We start from the raw sequence: 23,443 nt of genomic DNA on the forward strand, positions 1-23,443 counted from the left end.
AGCTGCTTTACACCAGTGACACCCGCTACTGTGTCTGCGACCACATGGTCCAGCAAGTCCTCCCAAACGCTAATAATGGCCCACCAGCCGAGGCAGCCAGACCTATCACCACCTCCCACTGCAAACCCACTGAAGAGGCATCTCACAACCTTCAGCTCATGCCAGCATCAGGAGGTGATGAGGGCCCGATCCCTCTGGAAGGATCCATCCCTTTTCCAGCCTCCTGCCCATACTCCTGGGAAGAGAAGCTCAACGGCTGGAAAGGCTGATGCAGGGAGATTGTTCCAGTACTGCCAGGAGCTGGTGGCACTTAGCTGGGACTGAGAACCCCTACATGGGAAGGTGGGTGGCCAGGCATCCCAGCCATCCCCATGCTGGGATTTGAAGCTGCAGGCAGGAGAACCTGGAGACATCCCTGTGCATGGGGGGGACCAGCACGTGAAGGGGCTCCATGGAGAGCCTGGAAACAAGGCACTCAGTGCCACCACCTAACACAGCATCACCAGGGGATGCTGCTGCTCTCCAAGCTTGACATTCCCCCAGGACTTGGAATAATGACCACCTTTCTTTGTCTCCCCTTTTGTGGTCTAATCTGGCGCAAAGAGGTGTCCAGCTGCCCAACAGCCCCAGAGCAAAGAGCCTCCTCTGGCAGGGCACTGCCCTGTGGACTTCTGGGGACCATTTGCCCACCGGCAAGGCTGCTCTGCAGGTATTTATCAAGGTGGGTGTGTGCGAGCACCCTCCCTCCTGCACCCCTTCTGGGGGCACACAGGTAACCAGACCCACAGTGGTCCAAGCCCACCTACTGCTCTCCGTGCTGGCAGCTGCCAGCCCAGGTAGGAGGCTCCATTAAACAATGCTAATAAATACTTTATTTACCAAAATGACATTAAAATACTCCTAAGACTGTCCCATCTTGCCAGGTCCCTTTGGTAGCAGTTCACAGCTTGAGGATCCCGGAGGAGGCTTGGAGAGCTCACGCAGCAGCACCAGCTTCATGGCCAGCAGGACCTCCCGGTAGCTGAGGTGGCTTCTTCTGCTGCAGCGGGACAGCCGGGTGGCCTCCAACGCCACGTCCCCAAGCAGCTGGGGGCTGCCCAGCTCGGCGAGGGCAGCAGCCGCCAGGCAGGAGGCTCCGGTAGACCACGTCTGCAGGGAGAGCCGCCATCAGCAGGGCAGCACGGCTTGGGGAGCTGCCTGCAGGCACGGACCGGGCAGAGCTCCCCCAGCCCCATCCTCCACATCTTCAATGTAGGTCAAAACCTTTCAGATTCAGCTAACTTGTGAGCATCCAGGCTTGGATACGCGGATGACCAAGCCGAGCTTGGAAAGCAGGCAGTTGCAGCCAAGCCTAGCTAGAGCATACCTGGTTTAGGAGCTTGTGGATGTAGGTGGAATAAGCCACCTTCTTCTTCTGCCTGCGGGGACGGAGGCAGAGGAGGCTCTGCCAGGCACACCCAGCTGCTGCCTTCTTCCTCGGGAGGGCAGGGGAACGGGGGTCCATCGCCGCTGCCCGCACACCTCCACACCAGGCACCTGCGCCCCGGCTTCCCCAGAGCACTTAATTAGCACCGTGCAAATTAAGCACTTGCAATAACACAAAAACTACCTGGCACCTTGCATAAAACAAGGCCAGAAAACATCTCCCCATAGAGCCAAACACACCAGAAAAGGAAAGTGCAAACAGGGTATTTTTAGGGTATTTCCTACCCAGCTCACCTCCAAGAGCTGCCCCAGCCCCGCCCACCCCCAGAGCAGGCAGGAACCGCTGCCTATAACCGGGAGCTCATTGCTTTCAGCTGGGGGCTGCAGCCCATTGACACCCGCCAGCCTGCGGGACCGGGACCGCCACGCACCCCCCGGCTCCTACGCTCAAGTAATTACCCAAAAATACTCTTTCGGGTGAGACTGTACCTGCTCCCAGGTTTCCCCACCCCGGCCCTTGTTGCCTTAATTAGTATCGTTAATCTAATTAGCCCGAAGCGGCTGGTTCTCGGAGCGCCCGGCTGTTCCTGTGGGATTGTTAGCGTGGCTTTATTCCGTGTTTTTGGAGGGGTTCTAGGGTTCTGTAGGTGCTAGAGTGAGCAGGGCCTGGGAGGGCACCCGGGGGTGCTGGGGGCAGGAGCCGGCTCTGCTCAGTGGGACCCTGGGGTGGGTGTCCCATGGGTGCAGGACCTGCCCCCCACCCCCCGGTGGGGGTTCCCGGCTGCAGTGCGCCGCTTTCGCCGGCAGAGGGCGTCCGTGCCCCCCCTCGCGCTGGCCGAGGGGCGGGGTCGGCGGGGCGGGGCTGTGCCCTCTCCGCTGGCCGGCAGGGGGCGCCGCCCGGTGCCGGCCTCGCGCCCGCCGGGCCCCGCCTCACCTCAGGTGAGGCGGGGCCCGGCGGGCGCGAGGCGGGCACCCCCTCACCCCCCCCCCCCCCCCGCCCTGGGGAGCGGCGGGGCAGCGCGAGCCCAACCGTCACCGTCGCCGCCATGGCGGAGCAGGAGAGCCTGGAGTTCGGCAAAGCCGACTTCGTGCTGATGGACGCCGTCACCATGCCCGAGTTCATGGCTAACCTCCGCCTGAGGTGAGAGCTGGGGCAGGCGCGGGGGCGGGGGGGGGGGTAACGGGCCGGTGTGAGGAGCGGGAAGGGCGGTGGACAGCCCCCCCCGCCCTTTCCCGCCGCCTCAGGGTGTGTGAGGGCTTGTGGGGCCTCGTCCTCCTGCCCCCCACCCCCCCCGCCTCCAGTTTGGCTACCGGGTGTGGGGAGGGGGCCGCGCTGTGCCAGTTTAGTGAGCTGAACCGGCCCCGCACTGCGGGCGGGGTCGGGGGCAGCGGCCCCCCAGCCTGCCGTGCCTCGGCCCCTGCCTGCCCTGCTGTGAGGTGACCGAGCTCCGTAGTGGAGCAAACCCGCCACAAAATAGGGGAATTTTTTATGAAATGGGGATATTTGGGACAGCCGGGTGAGTACGAGGGTGCCTCAGGGTGCAGCCAGGGAGCACCAAGCCTTTGGGTCTGTGGGGGGCTTTCTGTGACCGCTGTGGAAAACCTCCCTCTCCTCCTGCTCGTCAGACCTCATCTGCCTCTGTCTCCACCTCGTACGCCTCTCCTCTAACAGGTATCTCGCCGGCGCTGACAAGCGTGCAAAGTTGAGGCAGGGAAAAAAAAAAAGCAATAAAAGTCACCAAGTCCAAGGTTGCTCCAGCCCCGTAGGAGCGTTACAGCCGTTCACCGGTGCAGACGCTCTGCATTAACGTTTCGTGATCTTTATGGTTTTATTTCCCTTCTAGATGTGATGGGCTTCGGGAAGATCTGCGTTTTCATCCCTGTTTCCTCTGTGAAGTACCACTAAATCCTGAGCAGCACTGATAGAGAGGACAGCCGGTGGGGACCCTAAGTCTGCAGCTGTCTTTCACTTTCTGTTATAAAAGATTCGTGTGAGCTCTTCCTGATAAACTCTCATGCCGCTGTTGTGCAAGGATTTGATAATTACCAGAGGGAAGCCTTTGGGGTAAAAACGTGACTTACTGGCTGCCTCCCCCTGCTCCAGTTTTGCTCAGGCTTTACTGACCATTCCTCTCCTGCCACTTGCATGCTGGAGAAGATGGTTCAAATCAGTAACTTATCAGGCCCGTACAGTTGTTGGATGCACATGAGAGCGGCTCTGGCAATAGCCAAGGGAAGAAAGGTGGGCTAAGCTTCTTCAGCTGTCATAAAACTACTGAGGAAGGAGAAAATTAAGCCCTTTCAGGCAATTGTGATGTCTCCTCTGGATGAAATCTGTAGGTTTTGACGTCTGGCTGCATCAGCCGCTGAGTGCTCAGGAATCTTTGTGCTACCGGGGCGTACCTGTCTGCAAGGTCAGGGCTTGGATCCTGGCAGTGCGAGATGTAATAACGACAACCAGCATATTTGATGCTGTTTTTTCTGTTACATTTTGGATTTCTATTTGGGTGGGGAGGGCATTTCTGTTTAGATACCAAGAAAAACATAATGTTAACGGTTGAGCTTTGAACATGAGGAAATGTCAGATTTAAATGACTCTTGCGGTGCCTCTAAAAGCTTAGATTTGCTTCTTATTTGTGCACACCATGCCACTCTAATTTTATTACAAAGGGCTTACAAACAAAGTAATTGTAATTAGCAGGAGACTTGCATGTAACAGTTTGTTCTTGGGGTTTTTATTCTTTGGTTAATGTGTACTAGAAATCTAGATGAAGTATTGGAAACGGATTGTTACATAAATTAAAAAATCAACGTAGCATGTTGCTTGCGTTTAGGTATCAAATTAATTAATTGAGAGGTGCCTGCAGTGGTAGACTTTGCTAATCTTGTACGAAAGAGGATGAGCAGAAGCAGCTTGCAATTCTGGATCCTTACAATTGATACATAGTTTGATTTTATTTTTTTTTCCTGTCCTGTTGCATGCTGATGATGCCTAAGGATGCTGTCTGGATATTATTGCTGTATCTAACACACCGTCAGGTGTCCCTTTAACTCCAATACCTTGGTCACCGGTATTCAAAACCAGGTTCTTCCTTGTGACACCAATTCAAACTCCGTTTTTTTCTTTTTTTTTACATGAGAACACGTGTGTTACTTCTCCCATAATCTGCAATTTGCAGGCAGAGTTCTGCCTGCACTTCAAGGTTGTCTTGTGTCTGTGCTGTGGGCAGAATAATCTCTTGTCAAAACAAAATTAATACTGTTAATTTTTCTAACCTTGATGCTGTTATCGCCTGACTTTAGGCTTGTCCGCACTGGGACATTTGAGAAAGCTAATCTGAATTTACCAGAAGTGTGGCTTTTCAGTAAAATTGCTAAACTCCACTAAGCCCTGATTGATGGTAGGGCTGTGGCCCTGGCCTGCTGACCCAGCTTCGCTGCTGGTGTTACTACAATTCTCAAGCAACATTTGCTTCTTTTATTTTTACCGCTTTGGAGATGGTAATTAACACTTGTTGCTGATACCTTTTAAATTGTGTCAGACCCAAATTACACCTCAGATTCTGACCTGTTCAAGGGCTGATAACCTCGCATTGTGTTTTGTCACGTCATGTAGATGGCACAAGTTGTGTTTGTGCTCATCGTGCACAGAACAGAACGGAGAAATTGTTGCTTCTCTATCATTAACTTCCAAGTGGCAGGTTTGTTCGGTTTGCACTTGGATGGGCTCCACCCTATTCCATAAATCCAGCTTTCTGCCAGAGCTATTTTTGTTCAGGGTCACTGGCTGACCCAAGACGGGTTGTGCTGGATTTAGTTCCCAAGTGAGCCCAGATGTGAGTGGAATTGAAATCATACCAGTTTTGGTGCATGCAAGGATATTTCCCCAAGGATGTCTCTAGTAGGAAAAAGAGAAATGGTGAAGTTGCACTTTTCATTACTTTATATTTTAATTTAATGGCGCTGACATGGGCTGGATTGGCGTGGTTGATTTGTTTGTCGATGTGAGTACCTGCCTGGGTAGGCAAATGGATGCGATGTGAATTTACTACCTCAGTTCCTAATGCCTACGCTTCACGCCCTGTTGTTTGTAAGTTTGTGTAGTGATTCAGTGAGGATATCATAGTGTTAGTTTTTTTCATGGTCATGTCTTACAACTAAATAAACTGGCCATTTCATGTGGACACTCAAGCAGTCACTGCATGTTGTGCATTAATTGTAAATAAAAGTCATCCAGTCCTTGAATTCCATAGTTCTGAGTGGGCTTTGTACCAGCATCTGGTCATGATTCTTAGTCATAAAAATAATTAAAAAAAAAAAAGAAAAGGCAAGAGTATTGGAACTATTAGTGTGGACTCAGCAGCTAGTTTTGTTTCTTTATAGAAAACCCCCAAAGCTTTAACAGATAATTGTTCTTTAGGTGGTCCTGAGTATGAATTATTATAAACAGCCATATTTGAGCAATTTGCACTTTGGCAGATAGTCTGGCATTCCCTTTAATCAGTTCCCTGTTGCCCGTTGTGGGCAGGTTGACTACTGCAGTAGCAGTTGGCATTTCAATTCCTACCAGGGGACATAAGATTTATTGAAGACTCCATAAAACTGGGAATCTTTTTAATGTCGGACACCTCTCTGGTCCTCTCACTGACATTCAAGGGCTTGTATTTAGGTGTACTCTGAGTGTTACCTGCCTGTAATCTAAGGGAGAACGTCCTGCTCTGGACTTGTTAAAACACTTTCATTTCAGTGGGTGGTTTTAACTTGCCGTGACTGTGACTATTCCACAGCAGGTGGAGCGAGACGGTGCTCGTGGAAAGCGAGCAGCCAGCTCGCAGGAGTTGCTAACGTTTTGCAGAAGTTGTGGCGTAGATGAAACTTGCAGTGTGAACTTTTGAGTAAGAGAAACACAAACCTGTACGTTACCTCATTTTTCATCATGCCATAACGAAGATTTCAAGTGATAAAAGTTATCATTTTGAATTTACTTACTTGTTAGGAAGAGGGCAAGGTTACTTTTCACAAGGATGAAATATTCTGGTTTATATATGATTTCTTGTATTATCCTACAAAGACCACTCATTGTACTATCCTGTACAACTAGCATTTATCTTGATAAACAAGCGTGAACAATGGTATCTAAGGCATGCAAAGTGGTAGCTTGATTTCTTGAATTATCTGTTCTGCAGTCTGAGTGATAACTTCAGGAATAGCTTCAGACTAGCTTCCCTACACAAGGTCTAGAACGCTTTGCAGGAGAGCAAGATGTGGTCCTCTCTGTGCCGGGTGCTGGGATGGTGTGGGGGCTCAACTGTGGATAAACCCAATGCCTCTTAATCAACTGTAAGTGGAAAGCCATGTTGAAATGCAGGAAGAAAGTAGACTATTATATATTGCAGCGGCAGGGTAGCATTTGGGGTAGTCCCATAAAAGCTGTGTGCTCAAGGTCTTTCTGTTTCCACATCTAATTCATGAGCAGGTGCTACTTGACTCATCTCCTCCTAATTTCTAGCGAGTTACTCATTTTTTCATAAGCATTGTGCAAATCCTCTCCTGGGAACATAATAGATCTTTGTCATGGTTATTAAAGAATTCAAGGATGCATGAAAGGAAGACTGTGAAAGCACCTGGTAAGGTGTAATGATCATAAAATGAATTTTGGGTTGTTTTCTTTTCGTCTCTTTTTTTTTTTTTCTTGTAACTAGTGCCAGCATGAAACCTGATGTGGAAGGCTGTACTTGCTCCTCAGATAGTTCCTGGTCATCCCAGCCCACCTGAGGCTGTGGTGCAAAGAACTACAGTTTAATAGTCTTTCAAGTTGTCTCCCTGCAAACATTGTTATTGCTGACCTCTTAAAGCAACGCTTAATAAAAATACAGTTCTGCATTTAGTTAAAAATATGCAAAAATGTTTTCCCAACTGTTTCTTATAGTGGAAACCCCAGTATTTTCAAAGCTATCCTAAATTAATGTAACAGTTCTAAATTCATATTTATTGCAAATACTTTTGAAAGATAAGATTTGTTATGAATAATAATATTTTTGGTATCAAGAATCTGTAAAGAAAAACTGGTTCTCCTCTGAGAATTTGCTGTGTTTGCCACTGAGGGAAGTGTTTGCTCTGCAGGCAAGGGTGAGGCGTAGGATGTAGTCCTATAAAAAGGTTGTGGCAAATTGAAATAGGGAATTGGCCTTCAGATGCTGCAGAGGGGTATCTTGAAGGGATTTTCTTGAGAGAGTTGTGTGTAGGCTATACCTTTTGGACCTATCTCAAAAAAAAAACCCACTTTTTTTCTAGATGATGTGGTGGGTTGAGCCTGTAGTATCTGTCAATCTTAAGAATGATCTGGTTTGTGTTTTGGATGACTGGTGTGAATAGCTGTTAGGCTCTTGGGTTTATAGCATGTTTCTGTGGAGGCAGTTTTAGAAACAATAAGCTGAAGGTGGTGCTGAAAATGTATAGACTTTGTAATTACCCGGGTGACCTGAAAAGAAGCCAGAATGCAGTTGTTAGCAGCCCCTTTCAGTAGGTGATATCAAAGGGCTTTTTTTTTTTTTTTTTTGGTGTAAATACACAGATATTCACTTATCTTGCAGTTCTGAAAGGCCAAACTCTTGTTCTGCAAATTAGTATCCTCTAGATCTGGAGACTGGGTTATTTTCCTTTTATCCGTTCTCAGCAGGTCTGGCAAACAAGTTCTGGGGTTGACCCAACACTTTAATTTGTTCCCGTCTTCAGAGAATCAGAGTCCCCATAAATACATTAGGAACAATTCTTTCTCAAGGAGCAAAGGGGTGCTGTCTATATTGTATTGATGTTTTTACACCAGCTTTCTTGTCTTTTGAGCACCATCTTAAACATTCATATTTTTGGTTGAAGTTGTGGTAGGAGAGGTTTGTCTTTACACTAGGTAGTAACGGATCTTTAATCCTAGCGGAGGAGATATTACGTGAATGCTTGGTTTCATTCGTGCTTTTGGTAATGAAATATTCATGCTTCATCAACAAGCTTTTCTTGCCTTTAAGCCATTTTAATTTCCTCGTTTTAAATATATACAAATATTTGAAGTGTCCATGTGGTGTTGAATTAAAAAGCTGCTGGGAAGTGTCTGCTTTCTCCCTGGAGAGGAGTGCCTGCCACTGTGGATGCTGCAGGTCGCTCCCTACTGCTGCTCAGACAGTCAGCAGTTAAGTCTTGTCAGCTCTTCTTGGCTTCTTCAGAATTGCCTAGCTTGCAGAGAGCTGTCTTGTGTCAGAATTTGGAATGAATGGAATGAAAATTCCCCTTAGTCCATCAAAATTTGACTTACGAGCTTGGACAGGGTCCAGCTTGATCTTCATAGATGGAAAAGACCATCGATCTCACTTAAAAAGCAAATCCTAACTACACAAGTAGCAAAAAGGAGGATCAGGGCCAGCTTTCTAACTTCTGCAGGGACTCGCCGTTCAGCTTCTGGAAACCGATAGCTGCTACAGGTGGCTCTGTGTTTCCTGTCCCAGAGGTATGAACGAAGCATTGACTGAGGTGATGTCCCGCCTGGGGTTTGTTTTGCCTCCATATGTGCTGAATTTATATAGTTTCCCTGAATCTTCTTTTGCACATCTGTCCTCCGCTGACTTATGAATACCTTCTTTTCTCAGAGTGAAATTTCACAGTAGTCTTTTTATAGCAGTGTAGGTGAGGTAGTGTTTAATAATTTTAACACGTGGGTGTTGAATAATATACGAAGTCAGATTTATGAATGAGATTAGTCTTTCAGGGTACCTTACAGTTTTAAATTCTTTCGCTGGTAATGCTGTGCACCAGACCTGCTGGTCCTGGCTTGCCAGCTGACACCAAGCTGCGTTTATGGTAATTTTCAGAGCACACATAACAGAATTTAATTGTAAGTAGCTAGCAGCAAGCTGGGGTGGGACATTCATGCCACATGGCATCAGGTGTGAAGAAAAAGCTGAAGAATCAGTTTTGTAACCAGAACTATTTTGAAGTAGCTCAACAAGAGAGATGCTCTTTATTGCATGGTTTTTTTAATTTTTTTTTTTTTTTTCCACTTACACAAAGAATATCTACAAAAAGTCAGCTGGTGATTTAGGAATTCCTTGGCCGCCTTTTTTGTTTTCATCTTTGCCTCTTCTCTGCAATTATTTGGTAGATTCTGATGAAGTAATATGGGTCCTGAAGATCCTCAGAGTGGGCAGTGCATCTGTTTGTGATACTGCAAAGTAGAATCCTGCTCTTGTTTTTTGACTACCACATGTTTGAGATGGCTTGTTTAACCTGCGTCATCGTAACTGAAGTAATTTATCATCACCTTCTGAATTTCAGTAGCTAAAGATTCACTTTAAGATCTGCCAAATTCTTATAGTAAATATTAGCTAATATTTCCAATGAATCTTGTGGTGTCCTTTAGTCAAGAGTCCTTTGTATTGACCTCTGTTCAAAAATCTACCTCTTTAGATGGTTTTACTGATCTACCGCTCCACTGACCCCTTGCATTCCTTTTGGGCTGAGCAAGCTTTTACACTACCTGAACGTTTCCCCTTTAGTCATACTTACCTCAAATTCCTTTTAGAGATGCAGATCTCGCTAGATATTTGACTATTACATCATCCCTTTTCTTTCTCAGTCCCTGGGTCATGATTGCACCTTTTCACGGAGGGAGAAGAAAGTCGATGTCTGAACACAGGTTTGCCTGTTGCCTGTAAGTGTTAAATAAGGGAACTGTGTGTCCCTTTGTGGCAATAGCTCATTTCCAGTTCTCAGAACAAGATTTAAAATTTCTAGAAGATGATTTCTGTTCCATTCAAGGCTTTTCAGTTAGATCTGGTGAGATCTCGGCTCACACTACTGCTATCACGTACTGAACAGACCAGGAGGGGAAGTAAGTTTTTATTGTGGTGTTTTCAACTGCTAAGAGAACAGCTTGGCTATGAGGCTGTTCTGTCTTTGGGAGTGAAAAAGGGGCATTAGATAGATTTAACCTATTGAAAAGATTTTTTTTTTCTTCAAATCTAAACCATTAAACTGTTCCTCAGATAACCTTTATCTTTTGCTAGGAATGAGCTTTTTCTTGTTCCTGGGATTGGTTTCAGCTACTGTTCTCTCACCTGGCCTGTGCGCAGCAGCTGCTGCAAGCTGACACGGGACAGTGGACCTGGTTCTGTTTGTGAGTAGTGATTTAGATGGATAACAGATAACGTGTCAGAGCCCAGCAATGAGGAGCTGAGGTAGAAGGAGGGGGAGGGTATCATGTAAAGACCCTTTAAATAAAACAGTAGTTAATGATAAGCCAGAGGACCCACCACCACCACCGTCATCATAGATGGTCTTGCAGTGCTCATCAGTAAAAGTGTGACTAGTGCTGGGGCATAAGTCTGTTCTTGCTTTAAGTCTTGATGGTGATGGTACTTTCCGTTCTGCCCCCCCTAATTTCAGAGCATTTTTCTGTGCAGACTTTAAATTTTCTCCTTGAGCGGTGTTGGAATATTTGTGTCTCACCACTATTGTGTTCTGTCCTATTTATCTGTCCGCCGAAGTGTTTTGCAGCACATATTTCCTGGTTGCTGTGACGTTGCTAGCCATCTCTTCTTGATTTAGAAGTTGGCAGGGGTCTGCCCTGTTGCTGCCATTTGCCTGCTTTGGTCTGCCAGCCTTGAGATACGTGAAACTTCCGAGAACAGTTAGTGTGTGACTGTTGGGCTGGTCTGATCCAGAGCATTCTTTCCAGAAAAATGTACCATTGGCTGTTGGGTAAAATATGGCATTAAGACTAGACAGCCGCTTACCTGCCATGATATAGTTTCTCATCCTTGGATGTTTCTTGCTGCACTCCAGGGTGTCAGCTGTTGACTCTCACTGTCCCTCCGAGAAGTGTTGTCCCACCTGACTCTTCCTTTCTCCTCTTTGCTGACTTCCTAGCTATATTTTTATAATTGCAGTATCCTCTTGGTCAACCTTGGTGACTTCTCTCTTTCCCATTACCTTCAGTACCTTCTTTGTACAGATGGACACCTCTGGCCAACTTCCCCCTTGCTGAAGTGTCTGTTCATGTGCCTTCAGCTCTCCCAGTGGTGGAGATGTCTTCTCTGATCTTGGTGTGATCTTTTCAGCCTTGCCTAGTAACTCAGCTGAGGTTCCCTTCGGCTGGCGTGAGCGAGGTCTTGTGGACAGCAATTCACTTGTTCTGCCTGCACCATCTAACTTGGTCCTTTCCAGGCCTTTGCATTCAAAGTCAAATCTCATTATTTCCCCTGTAGTGTATCAGACCCAAGTCTGAGCTATACACAGTGCTAAATCTCCTCCCTAGAATCACCTTTGCACTGGTTTTTCTGCGCGCTCCTTGTCTTACGCCTTGGCAAACTCCCCTTTCCTGCATGTGCTTGTTCAAAGTATATCTACAGAGATTGTTTTGGCTTTCTGTTTTACCTGCTTCACCTATCTCTTTGCCTCTTTCCTGTTTGACCTCAGAAACACAGCTTATCTCCTTCCTATGTTTATCAGTTTCTCCCACAGCACTGATCTGTTAACATGTCTGATTGAGAACTTTCTGACGAGCATTTGTGTACTTTTCCCTCCATTGCTCTCTTTGGCATGAAAGAAACACCACATAAATTTTAACATAGACACTGCCTCCTCCTTAAATGCCTAACTTAGGAAGCCCACACAAACTTTGTCGTGGTAGGAGTTTTGGTATGCTATAACCGCTGATTATCATCCTGATCTGTTCAAGTAGTTTCCTCGTTCCATACTGGATCCATGCCTTGAGGAGTTCATGTGCTCTTGGGTTGGGACAGGGCCTGGCCTGACGCTATCCTATCTGAGGTTGTTCAGGTAGAGAATAATTTGCTTATAGTATTGTGATCTGTTCCCATTTAAGGTTGATGTAACTTAATTTGGGAAGCCTGAAGGCTCGCTACAGCTTCCTGTGAAATAAAAATTGAAGAACATTTGTGGTGGGACTGTGCAATATGTGGTATATGATGTGCTGCAAGAGGTGAATGTTTACTTGAGGGTAGTATGTCTAACTCCATCTCCAAACATGATGTTCTAAGTTTGTGTTTTTGTGCTTGCCCCTGTACACATGCAATCTTGCATGCTTTATTTGGATCAAGCCAACTTAAGCAGTGTTTCACTGGAACTTCTGACGAACTTTGAATAAGTCGTCTTATTACGGGGCTCCTGATGGAAAGGTTTTCAGTCTCATTCTGATGTAAAGCAGGCACACATTGCTACCCCTCAAATGAATTAGACTTTGGGGCACCAGCTGAAACTTTCTGAAAAGGTTCCCTTTTAATATCAGACTTCCATTATAAGCATCAGACTGGTCAGTGCCTTCATCATTGTACCAGGTTTTATTTATGGTGCCTAGGACAAACTCACAGTAGGGAAACTAAAGGGGGCTCAAGCAATTTAGTGCATCATTGTGTCCAGGGAGCAAAACAGCCAAGGAGTAATGAGAACCCATATTTTAACAGCTTACTGCATGGCAGCGAAGGCTGTCTCATGATGAATAGTGAAGAAAAACAAACCAAAACAAAAAATTCTCGTTTCCCACAGTGCAGCTTTCTTTTGGGAGAGCTCCTGTATGGCATATTGAGGTGGTAAAATCTGGTGTGTCTGCCTGCAAAAACTGATGGTTGTAAAAGCCTTTACATCACGGTCATCAAGAGCACAATGAAGCTTTCATGTGGCTAGACGTCTTTTAGATGTTTACTGTAAAACTTTTATTCATATTGCTAACCTTCAACTAAATAGGTTATTTTGTTTATGAGAATGAATGATAAAGTTAAGTTTTACCTTCAAAGGAAAAATCCAGCTACTGTTGTTTGAAGGCCTCTCTTGCCATGCGCTGTTTATAAAGCAGCTGGATATTTAGTTTATAAACTTCAGAGTTAGAAATAGTGCCTTCCACTTCTTAATACCAACTTACTTGGTGTTGCTTTCCTTCTTGATCCTGGGTGTAAAGACCAGGGGAACGAATGAAAGAAGACTCAAAGAGCTCTAAGCATAACTTAGGCCTCTAGAAAAATCCCAAAATACCAAAGCCTGAGCACCAAGAGCCTTTGAGTGAACTTGTTTAGAAAAATTGTTGCCCCTGCATACTGCTGAGAATATACTCTCTTTTGTTTGCTCCTCAAAATATCAGAAAGACGCCATGCTGCTTTTCCTTTTGCTTGCGGGGACGTAAGTACCCCAGTGTTCTTTTAAAGCTGGATGTAAACAGCTCCTTGGAACAGTAGCTATTAAAGTTTGTTGAAAAGTGCTTAGCAATGACAAAAAAATGTTATTTCCGAAAGGATTTCTGTAGCACCGAGAGGTTTTTTTTTGCAAATGAAAGTCCAAATTTACCACAAAAATGTCCCTGTAACCTCTTATAATTCAAAACATATTACTTGTTTTTCAAAAGTACAGGCAAATTACCAGGCAGACTTTCTAAAATAAGACCGAGGGTTAGATGTATAACTTTGTGGACAATGCTTCTTGATAATAAAGTGTTTCCTTTTTTGAGTTTTGGCTGTGTCACAGTAAGAAACTAACTTTGCTTTATGTGGTTTATGTACTGATCTCTTTTAGGTGAAGAGAACGCTAACGACGATTGTATATGCCTGCAGGCATTGGTATATAAAAAGGCGTGTATTAGTTTCCCTTTTTTTCCTATTAAATGTACCATTTATGTCTCTAGCAAAACAAACAATAGAAATCTCGTCTTCATTTGTTCTTGTTTTTTGGGCTGTACTGCATCCTGGCTTTCAAGGATGCAGACATTCCTAAGCTAGACATCTCCAGTCTCTGGCAGCTAATTCTCTGCATCTTTATTAGTTACACTGAACTTAAACCCCTTTGAGGAAACGCCAAGAAAAAGTAGATACGTGTAACCTTTTTAAACCTCGTGTAAAACTATACAAGCCAGACTTGATAGGCAACTGAAGGCGAGCTGAACAATTTTTAAGTAATTGGGAATATTTTGCTTAATTTTTCCGATCAGTTGATAGAAAACATGTTTTCCATTAAGGGCTTACATTTTTTGAGACTTAAAGGGGGGGCTGCTTATTGTCAAAATGAGTCTTGTTTTTAAACAAAACATTTTGGCTGCCGCCTTTCTTCTTAGGTACTCCATTCCTGCGGGTAGTGGAGGGGTGGCCGGTGCCCATCAGTCACCACGAATGCCTGAAGCGATGGGTGGTGTGGGGTTTGTATGTTGAGTGCTCCTGCCTGGGGAGCAGAGGCGTGCTAGACTTCCAGCTGGTAGGTAGAAGTATGAAAGCCAGGAAGGCATCACGGTGGACACTCATTTTTAGAAGGTGCTTGTGTATCATCCCCCATCATGCAGGAAACAAGTAGCAATGTAAATCTCAACGTTTTCATTTACTTAAAGAATGTCAGATTATTTTTTCCTGCTTTTCTCTTGGGTTTCTGGATCTTTGACCCTCCCATTGAGGAGCCAAGCTGGCACCTGGTGCTCACTGTATGAAGGAACAATTGAAGCAGCTGTCTTGGAGTCGATAGATCTTCACACTGTTTCCATGACCTCTCTGGGGTGATGACGTTGTTCTGGGGCTCTGGTGACACACAATAAGCCGTGATTAACTTTAGAGACCGGTCCAGATTTCTTTCTACTGAATTTGTGGAGAAAGTTCCTTAGTTGATCTTGGTCTCCTCTCAGGAGTTTTATTCCATAGTTGACTTGTAACTGGTAATTCAGCTGCTTTGCTGAGAGGCTGTTTACTAAAATTAGTGAGTAGACCTTTTACAGATAGACAGATCAGAGTAATTTCACTTGTTTTATTATACAAACTAGCTTGAGAGCAGTAAAAATGTATTGTGTAGCAAACATTGTAGTTGAATCATGGAAGCTGTTGAATTGGGTTATAATCTTTTAGAATGTTAAACTCCATCTGATATGACGTTTTAACCTTCTGCCTTTCCTGTATTGTCCTTGTATCTAGAAAAATTAAGATTTAAATACAGCAAACTTAGTGAATTTTGAAGAAGTTTTGTAGTGCCTTGACTAAATTAAAGGAAAAAATTGCTAGGGTTACATTTACTAATGTACACTATTAAACTAAAATTGCAGGATGGAACAAATTAACAGGTTCTTACAGAAAGACTGGCTTGGTCAGTAGGTCTGGTTTATGTTGTACTAGGGATGTGGGAAGACTGTGGAGAGCTCAAACATTTAAGTAGTCAGGATCAGTATTGTGGATTATTTTTATCAAGACACTTTTGCTGCCTTTTTGAAAGCTCCTCCATACCTGTACTTCAGTTATGTGTCAGAAATCTTGTTCTAAGACTAATTCCCACACCACTTTCACAGCCTGTGTGCAGTGCCAAAGCATTTTTCACCTCAAGTGCCAAATTCTGGGCTCTCATGATGAGCAATGTAAGCCCTATAACCAATCTGGGAAAGCTTTCAGGGGAAGAAAAAAACCCCAAACAACCCTCTAACCTTTCATATGTAGATATATTGGCTTGTCTTAGCCCAAAACAGTTTAAGATAAATGAGCAGCCTCTGTTTATCTTAATGAGTCGTTTGATGTAGAAGCTGATAGCACTAATGGCCAGATCCCAAGTAATTTGCTGTGTAACAGCACGTAGGAAAATTGCACAATTGTGCCCACCCATCTGGTCATCACTGGGTGTCCACATGGATAGTGGGAGCCTTTGATAGTCTCATTTTATCATTCTGTGAGTAATAGAGTGCAATGGATATTTTGCAAACTAAAAATTCTTATCACTGAAGACAGCAATTTCTGTGTAGTTTTGACCTGGGTTTTGGTACTCATTGTACATTCCAGCACTATGAGTGCCAAATAATCCCTTTTTTTTTTTTAATGTGGGGAAGAAATAACATGAAAAAACATCCTCTCCCATATCATGTACAAACTGTCCATCTATCAGTAAGGACACTCACTGTGTCTAAGTGGTGAGTGAGCAGCACTGACAAATTCAAATGTTCACTGATTTTGTTTTCTGCTTTCTGACATTTAAGCCTTTGGGACATGCTGTGGTTGCCTTCAAACTTTTCTTTACAGTGATGAAAGCTGAAAACCTCTCTTAATAAGGGTAAAGACTGTTGTATTCATTTACTCTAGGAGGATGTATTTTAAGAAAAACAATAGTTATCATGAGACCCATGGAATAAATCACAAGTGCCAGTGGTGAATATTATTTCTCAGTCTGTAATCTTGCCTTATGTTTACCTGCCTGCTTAGTGCTGCTGTCACTGCCAACGACCCCTTGGGTTGTCCAGTATTAACTTGTCCTGCCATAGAGTTTTCACACCAAGGATTTTGCCTTTGAAATTACATCTTTCACCCAGAGTGGAAGAGTGGATCAGTTTTCAGTCTGTCAGAAATTTTGTGTGAACACAGAGAAGGTATCAGCAACAGAAGGATCTTCTGGAGCAGGTGATGTCAGAATTCACTTTCACAGGAACTTTAATGTGATGCAAGAACTGAGGGCTTTCAGGAGGGATGTCCCTGCCCTTAGTGCTTTCAGGTGCTGGTGGTAATGCCTGGGAACTGATTTGGCTAGAAAACGCATTTATTGCTTCTCTGCTCAGGATCCCCAAGAGCCTTCCAGGGTGGGAACCGGTGGCACAAGGTGATGCTGGAGGTCCTGGGATTCCTGCTCACCCGGGGTGACAAACCTCCTTCCTCAGGTGACAGACCTCCTTCCTCAGCACTCAGTTCCCACCGTCTGCTCACTGACTGCCCCCGGCCCCAGCCTGCCCCATCAGAGAGCTCGTAGAAGGTGTCAATGGAAACCATCTTTTCTGAGCGTATTTGTGTTAATTTTTTCTTCCTGGCATAGTTATCTTACATGTCAGTCTTCAGAAATATTCCCGAGGGTCTTGCTGTTTAGCCAGCACTTGACCCTCTGGAAGCCACAGCAGCATTGCTCGCATTACCCTGGTGCAAGTCTTTGCTTTTGCTTTTACGTTCTGTAATTATGCACGCTATTTATCATTTTCCAGTGCTTCTGGATCCCACTGTAGTGTTTGTCGCTCTTCTGCTTTTGGATTTCACCTTTGCAGTGTAACTAACCGTTCTTCATGTGGCTTGGGTTTTTCCTGCTAGATTTGCCTTGAATGCCATCATAGAGAAGTTGAAAAAGTAATAACGAACTACCTTCCTATTAAGTAGATAGCATCTACTTGTCTCAGCTTCTCTTGCTTTCTTACCAAGTGTATTTTGTGATCTCATGAAAATTTATTTATTAGATCATACATGTGAAGATAGTATATGAGATTTTTCCTCTTATTCCATATATAACCAGTTCTCTGTACAGATATGACTGTGCTAGAAGAGCAGTTTGGGATTTCATCCAAAGATGACTCACATTTGCCAGATCCACCTATAGCAAAAATAGGACATGCCATTACAATGTGTATTATTTAGGCTATGTAGTATTTTGTCCCATAGTCACTGAACTGGTAGTCTTTATCTGTGAGCTTGTGTTTTCTTCCCCCATTTGTCCACCTAAAGACAAACAAAAACCCCAAGTGAAGTTGAAGTGTGTCTCCATTAATGTTTTTGCTGCTATCGTGCCCTCCCATCTGCCTTGATTTTATAACTGGGAGCCGACATTGCCCAAGGTCATCTTTCAGAAAGCAGTAACGTGTTATTCCTGCCATTGACACTACCTTTTGGCTGGTTTCTGTAGACCTCAGCCTCCCGCTTGCAGCAGCCTGTGGGAGTATTGGTGGTTAGCTAGTGTGAGCCACACCAGTCCTGGTTTTTAATTTCCTAGATAGTCCCTGGATAATCTCCATTTCAATGATAGTTTCGCTGTTGCAAAACTACAGCTACAGTAAGGACGTGGTTTTGTATTGGTGAACTGCCATGTGATTGCATTTTTCGGGGACTGTGCAGGTCTTGGAGTTGATGGGATGGGGCATGAGACACTTTTATTGAAAGTGTTTAACTTTAATGAAAACACTTAATCTGGAAACTGTGCTGTGCAGATTTTCCAGAGAGCAAGAACTGGTCTGATCAGGTACAGAAAATAGTACCCCAGCTACTAGCTACTCTTCCGAGAGCATCATTTACTGAAACGTCCAGAAGGAAGGTGAAAGTTCTCACGCCTTAACCAAAGCAAGATCTTCCTGCCAGAAAGTCCATCACCAAGAGCAGCGTCTGCAGTTGGGTCCTGTGTGGCAGTTCTCAAATACTGGTGTGATGAACTTGAACACACAACTGAAATAGAAGTTAAAAAGATTTGTGGTTGCAATTTTTTTTGTCTGCTCAAGACACTCTCTCCCATTCTTTTCCATTCTCCAGGATTTTGTTGCTAACATCTTTGTCCTCTGTCCTGTCTCGTCCTTTATAAACAGTTTGTTTGGAGCAAGGAGCAGTTGTCTTTGCTGTATGTGTATCAGATAGGACTTTGAAGAAGAATTGCCTTTGAAATTAATGAGAAGATTAAATGGAAGGCAATTGTCTCCAAAATTCACTCAAAATGAGTGAAGCTAAACACTGGGGTCTAAATAAAAGTGTGAGCTATATATTTCCAGGATGAAATTAGCCTTGTTGAGATGCTCCTTTTGGGGTTCCATAATTTACAGAGTTACTTCCTAATATTTACATATAATACTTCCTAAATGGAGATTGTTATCAATGCTTTAGTGCTCCCTTGTGGCTCCAACAACAGGGTGACCTGTAGGAAACCTAAATGGGTTCATTCTTCTCAATTTATATCCCTTCTGTTGAAATGGGAATACCTCTTTTGGATAGGGAAGTGTTTTTAGCAGGATCCTGTCTGCGCAATGGTGGTCCAGCTTCACGGGATTCAGGTTGGTTGTGTCACGGGGAGGGATGGTGCTTTTCAGCCCTGTGATTATTAGCTATACCCCACCCTTGAAAGCTCCCACTCCTTTTGCTGCTTTTCCCTTCGTGGCTGGCACAGACTGAGGTTACGCCAGAGCGTCGGCACGGCCTGTGGTTGCATAACGTACAGCAGTGGGCTAACCGGCTTTAGCAAAACAGTCATCTTGGGCAGATGTTGCAGTGAAGCCATGATTAATCCGGGAAAAATTTTAACAACCTTAAATGGCAGTAAATTTATTTTGGCAGGTGGAGACAGAAAGTCATTGCTGCCATGTAGTGGAGTGTTACTCTGAAGAGTTCGTATCACATTTTATCTGCCATAACGCTTCCTCATGCTGTCTCCTGTCTCAGACTTTTACCAGAGCAAGAGCTTCAGCACTGAAATCTCCTTTTCACAGATATCTTTCTAATGTTTGCCATCCATGTTTGAATGTTGGAATGACATTTTTTCAGACCCTCACTAAACATCAGAAGTACCATTGCTTCTTGCTTCGGAGAATGCAGTGCACATACTTACCCATAAGGAATCAAATATCCTTCTGAACTGACATGATGACAGCTATAGCTTTATTCTAAATTTTGTCTTTTCAAGACACGTGAACTGGCATTGCAAATAACGCTGAGTATCTTCCGTGAGACTGTACGGGATAATGCGATGTATCAGTCTGCCAGACTGAATTTTTCAAATATTCTTGTAATAATCTTTCTGAAGGTGAAAAAGTAACTGGGTTCACCTGAGAGATTTCTTTAATAGTGTCCTGGATTAAGATTGGATATTTTTAGATTTAGTGAGACAGTAACCCACGTTTAAAAGATCCTTGAGAAGCGAGTAATAAGGGAGAACTGATTACTCTGATAGTTTTAGCAACATTAGAGATGTGAATTACTTTTGATGCAAAAACTCCAAATTCTCAGCAGCTCTACTGTTGTATTTTATTTTGAACAGGAATTGAGTTTTGACTTCAGGAATAGGTTCCTGGCATATCACTTTTCAATCTCGCCTTGTTGGCCAACAAGAGTTATTGTTGGTGCATCTATAAGTTTCATGGAATTTTTTTTTTTTTTTCCTGTTCGGGGCGGAAAGCACTTACCTGGACCTAAATTTTATACGTGCTAGAAAACTTTCATCCTCTGTCTCTCAGATTGTGATGGTTAGGTAGAAGGACTAAAAATTACTTCTTTATGTTTATATAATGTTGTTATTGCCCGAGATGCAAGAATTATGCAACCTGCAGTCACACTGACAGCACTGTGTTTGGTTAGGGTGTCATCCTGTGGTCTTAATTCTTTCTTTAAGCAGCAGCAGTAGTAACATGTATGCTAGTTTCTTACCAATGCTGTACTGAAAGTAAATGTAGTCAGCAGACACGGAACTACACACTGTGTAGTGTGTTAGACCATGTGTTAGAGTAACTGTTTTCCTTGTAATTAAAAAAAAAAAAGTATATTTTATACAGTCAATCTTTCTGCAAACAGATGAATTGTTAGTTTGGCAGGATGTAATTCCATTTTCCTTAGTAGTCTGATTTCCTTTTTGGCTTGTGTGTGCTTAAGCTCGTCACTAGTCTTCTGCTGAATTGATGTTGACTCTAAGGTGCTTTTTTTGAGTAATTCAAGGGAAGAGTATTTGTGAAAAGATGTGATTTGCCTTTTATCTATAGTAAATGCAGAGAACTTAGAAATATTAAAAGTATAGGCCTATCTCTACATAATTTTCAAAGTCATATTTTACAGCCTCATATGATGGTTGTAGTTCCCAGTGCAAAGAACCAGCTGGCAGATGCTTTTACTTTTTTTTTTTTTAATAAGGTATGAAGGCATAACACATCTGAAAGAGCTGAGAGATTGATATGGCTTAAAGAGTTTATTAAGTTTACTTAAAATCTTAAAGCAACTCTAATTTAAGGCATGTTGATTTCTTCAGAAAGCTTTTATTAGTTTGGATAGAGGCCATATTATGTAAGATACAATTATTTGGCATCAAAGTAGTGATTTTAACAAGGAAACAGTTTAAAGCTTGATGTGGTTTCTATTGTGGCAGTAACAGAAGTGTCAGTGCATAGAGGAATAAGGTACAGGTGAGGTATGTTTATAAAGGCACAGTTTCCTTATTTACTATATCATAGTATATAACATATACTATATTATATACGTATCATAACAACTGTGTCTCATTTCCCTCCAGTTACCTTGCTGATCGGTGACTATCTTGAGTGCCAACAGTCAGGAAAATCTGAGAACAATCAGGAAAACCTTCTGTTTTCACGTTATCCGAAGTGCTTTGAGGCTGCAGTTTCCAAGTCCCATGTGTTATCTTCTTGTGGAAAAACTCCAGGAGGTGCCACGCGGCGAGCGTGGACTGCGCTGAGCACTGGTACAGCCCCAGAGGAGTATTTGTGTGGCGTTACCCAGGATGAGATGGGGTCAAGCCTGCCATCAGAGATGCATTCAGAGGACCAACAGGTCTCTGCTGGCTCAGTAGCCACAGCTGATGTGTTTTTAGATCCTTTTTCCTAATACTGAAAAGAATTGTTAAGAACCTCCTTAAACTCCCTTTAACCAGCTACTTAATTTTCCTTGTTTTTTTTTTTTTTCTCTTTGCCCTAAATGGAGTCAAGGCAGTCTGGAACAATTTGTGTGGAATCGACATGCCATTTTTTGTTGCATACAGTTTTCCTTTGAGATGACCTTTAAGCCTTGTAGTATTTGCATTTCCATTTAGGGAATCCTTAAACTGTTTTATATTGGGGGGTGGGAGGGGGGAAGGCCTAGATAGAATCAGAATTTTGAATGTTTGTTTTCTGATAGTAAATTGCCTTCTTGTGTGTCCTCCAAAACTTCACATGGAAAATACTACAAACTGGACTGCTTTCAGAGAGGGAACAGCAGAGACGGTAGCAGAAGCAGCGCTGGGGGTGAGAAGGTCCGTGGGGCAGAGCGGGCAGGTGCCGAGCACAGTAGCAGGGGACTGCTAAGGGCTAGTGCCCTGCTTGTGTCCCACTCAGCTGCAGCAGGAGAGAAGAGAAAATGTCTGGTGCTGAAAATGTTCCGTGTTCCCTGAGGTACGCTGGATTTCTCAAGATCCTGGACACATTTTTAAATTTTGGAGAAACTGTGCCTTAGTGCAGCACCAGGGAATGTTCTGGAGAGCAGCTCCTCATTGGGTCATTCTTGACCCGTTCCTCACACGTTCAAATTCTGGGAAAGCAGAGCTTGACGAGAACTAGATTGTATCATCAGGAGCAGCTGAGGCTGTGCCTGTGCTCATGAAGGCATCTCGGAGTTCACATTAGTGTCTAATCCTGTTTTGGAAACTTACTTCCTTTTCCTCCTCTTAACTCATTTTATGATTCGTACACATGTTCAGTTGATGTTTCACTGCTGTGTGGAACATAAACCTTGGTTTCCTCCGAGTTCTCCAGTGTTCATGTCCATACCAGTGAAGAGGGATTGACAGCGGTCCTGGGGCTTGGTTTCTGCTCTCTTTGCAACTCTGGGCACCTGCGTAAGAGGCAGCTTATCTCACCCAACCCCTCCTGCTCCGTCTGGGCGACCTCCCTCCCGGGACAGTGTGGCAGGAGCACTTGTGGAGAATGCTCTGACACTAAAATCCATCTGTCCTAAGAAGTAAGAACAGTCCTGCATTCCAGTTCAGTACCTGTGTGAAAAGTTTCACTGAGCATCTCAGCCCTAAGACGAAGTAGCGAATGTTATCAGGGGTGGAGGAATTAACCTACTGAAAGTGTTTTTCCTGTTTAAATCTTTTATGTTACTCTCTGTGAGGTGGCACTGACTGTCATCTTGGGAAAGGTCAGATTAGTATTATACGGTCAAAGTACTTGTCATATATTTACTACGGGTTTATTGGGCACTAAAGGGATGAACCAAGTCAGTGAGTTGCTGACAGACCAGCTGCACAAGCCTTGGACAAACTGGCTGAGGGGCTGGTTTTCAAAGTCAGAGCCCTCTTACTGAAGGTACCAGCTTGGCACAGACTTATCTTGCTATAGAGGAAGGTACACGTCTTTCTGCTGGAGGGTTTTGTGGGTCACAGGTCACTGGAACTAGTTTACAGCTATTTTTATTGTATTTGTTTCCCTCGGATCTATACAGGATGCTTGTTATTTTAATGTCCTACTTTTTATTATGATTATAGATTGTGAGTGCCAGCTGTGAAGGAGGCAATGCCTGTA

General features: G+C 44.1%; 2 protein-coding genes across 2 annotated transcripts in view; one reads left to right on the forward strand and one right to left on the reverse strand.

Moving 5' to 3' along the window:
* Positions 1-900: 900 nt before the first annotated feature.
* Positions 901-1,504, reverse strand: LOC309413404 (histone H2B-like; the record flags this gene model as incomplete). Its single annotated transcript, XM_082010524.1, has 2 exons — positions 901-1,149; positions 1,367-1,504. The coding sequence occupies 2 exons, from the start codon at positions 1,502-1,504 to the stop codon at positions 901-903; spliced, it is 387 nt and encodes a 128-aa protein (XP_081866650.1).
* A 967-nt stretch (positions 1,505-2,471) lies between these two features.
* MYO1D (myosin ID) overlaps positions 2,472-23,443 on the forward strand; it is a gene marked incomplete at its 5' end in the record, with an annotated part of 162,143 nt that continues 141,171 nt past the window's right edge. The window contains one exon of the mRNA XM_082010667.1: positions 2,472-2,566. Within this exon, the coding sequence (XP_081866793.1) occupies positions 2,472-2,566 (95 nt within the window). The remainder of the gene's footprint in view (positions 2,567-23,443) is intronic.

This window comes from Phaethon aethereus (assembly GCF_964289735.1).
Source record: "Phaethon aethereus genome assembly, chromosome: 25".
In the NCBI taxonomy this organism is placed as follows: Eukaryota; Metazoa; Chordata; class Aves; order Phaethontiformes; family Phaethontidae; genus Phaethon; species Phaethon aethereus.